The 2,225-nt window shown below is 32.2% G+C and overlaps 1 protein-coding gene across 1 annotated transcript; it reads left to right on the forward strand.

Annotated features, from left to right (window-relative positions):
• The first annotated feature begins 1,049 nt into the window (after positions 1-1,049).
• LOC107001924 (dirigent protein 22-like) lies at positions 1,050-1,761 on the forward strand. The gene has a single exon (XM_015199876.2). The coding sequence runs from the start codon at positions 1,066-1,068 to the stop codon at positions 1,633-1,635; it is 570 nt and encodes a 189-aa protein (XP_015055362.1). The 5' UTR covers positions 1,050-1,065; the 3' UTR covers positions 1,636-1,761.
• Positions 1,762-2,225: the final 464 nt, after the last annotated feature.

Here is a 2,225-nt window from a genome sequence, read left to right on the forward strand (position 1 = left end):
TTCTCCAGGAATTTTTAAAAAAAATAAGTGTATGATATTCTTTATGCAATATTTATTTTTATATCCTTGATTTATTAGTTGTTCTATTTTATTGATTACACTTCGGAAAGAAAATAATAAATACAATCCAACACACACTCATTTTTTTTAAACCCAAGATAGCTTACGACCACTACAATTTCTGGCATATTCTGTGTCCTCTGAATGAACACTCTATGGTGAGCATTTTGTGTGTACTGAGTAAATCCTAAATTGTGTAATAGCATCCAATACAAAAAGGTAACAAGTAATAACCCTCTTTGTCAAACATGTAAACCACATTAGACGTGCCCTTACCAATTACCTAACCAAATTGCACTTATAATATACACCACAATGAAGAAAAAGAGCAATCGAAAGAGAATCTAGAAACTAAAGCTCACAATTTACATAATACATACTTTCTATCCGTTTTAATTAGTTTGTTTGATTTTGATTCGATATAAAAGGAATTAAAAATTGAATCTTGTGATTAAAAACTAAAAATATGTTGAATATATCAAAATGCTCAATCAATTCCAACCATGCAATATATATGAAAATTAAAATTAATAGCTGTCAAAAAAGTAGAGTAACACTCTCATTAAAATGAAATTAAAAGAGATGATAAGATAAACAAATTAAAATGTAGAAAGTATATAGGAATAATAGCAAATTAAAATCAAAAGTATATATAGGATCAATTGCAAGAGTTTGCCAACAATTTTCTGGAAAAAAAAATTCTCAAATTGTTCTTAAGTGCATATTTCTTATTTATGTAGAAATGATTACACGTTGTTGTCACTTGTCAATGTTCTATGCAAGTGGTTTAAGGTCAAATTAATCATTGTACTCCAAATTATACGAGCAATTAATTAAATAGCTCTGGTTAGAACGTGGAGATTAAATTGAAATTTATTATTAAGTCAATTCCTAACTTATTAACAACTTATATATCTACTCTGAATGAAAAGGAATTGAACTATTTTAAAAAAAAATAACGCTCCGTATAAATACTCATATCACAAATAATTAAGACAAGTAGAGATGGAAAAAATAAAGTTAGTTTTATTGCTTTGCTTCATGGTTGTTATGGCTCAAGGTGTTGAATTAGGTCCCAAAGCTGTTGAAAAATGGTTCGATAAGCTTCCTCATGCAAAGCGAAAGGTAACTAAATTTCATTTCTATTTTCACGACATAGTTAGTGGAAAAAATCCAAGTGCAATTACAATAGCACAGTCAAATATGACTTCTAAATCCCCAACTTTCTTTGGTTCTGTTGCAATGATAGACGACCCGTTGACAGTTGGGCCAGAGCCCAACTCGACAATAGTAGGTCGAGCTCAAGGGATTTATGGTTCAGCTGATCAAAATGAGGCTGGCCTTCTCATGACCTACAATATTGTGTTCACAACTGGAAAGTATAACGGTAGCACGTTGAGTGTACTTGGTCGGAACCCAGTATTTAACCAGTATCGTGAGATGTCAATCGTTGGTGGTTCTGGAGTTTTCCGATTGGCTCAAGGTATCGCAACCGCAAAGACGTATTGGTTCAATACGACCAGTGGGGATGCTGTTGTTGAGTATAATGTCATAGTCCTGCATTACTCACATTAATTTAATTTGAATCTTTGTTTATTGGTGTTCATTTGTAATCTAATTTATAGTTTCTCTATTTTGTGTTTAAGTATATAAATATGTGTGTTTTGATGAATGAAATAAGACCTTTGTTGATGTTTTTAACATTCACCCCTACATATTTCAAACTGATGACTTGTATGAATTCAGCACGAGTCAAGAGATAAAGTCCTCGACCGAATACAACGACTAAGAAGAGTAAGTAAATGACACACGATATTTACGTGAAATTTAACTTTCACTCCATACTCAAAAGTTCCTCTCGATTTGCCAATAACATTGATGGTACCAAGTTTCTCAATCGATTTGTCAATCATCACAATTAAGACACCATTTTTTTTTTTATAAATTTTTTAAAGTTTAAGTGGAGGTATATTTGAGGGTTTGGCGTCATTGGTGGACATCGAAGGTGGAAGCAGCACCGTGGTTATGGCTATTGTCGAAGCTTTTCCGAGCTTATATTTGATTGTGCTTCATCTCCCTCATGTCATAGGTGACAGAAAGGTAACTGAAAAACTGGAGTTTGTTGCTGGGAGTATATTTGATAAAATTCCTCATGCTAATGCAAT

The sequence above is a fragment of the Solanum pennellii genome, chromosome 10 (genome assembly GCF_001406875.1).
Source record: "Solanum pennellii chromosome 10, SPENNV200".
NCBI classification, from domain to species: domain Eukaryota; kingdom Viridiplantae; phylum Streptophyta; class Magnoliopsida; order Solanales; family Solanaceae; genus Solanum; species Solanum pennellii.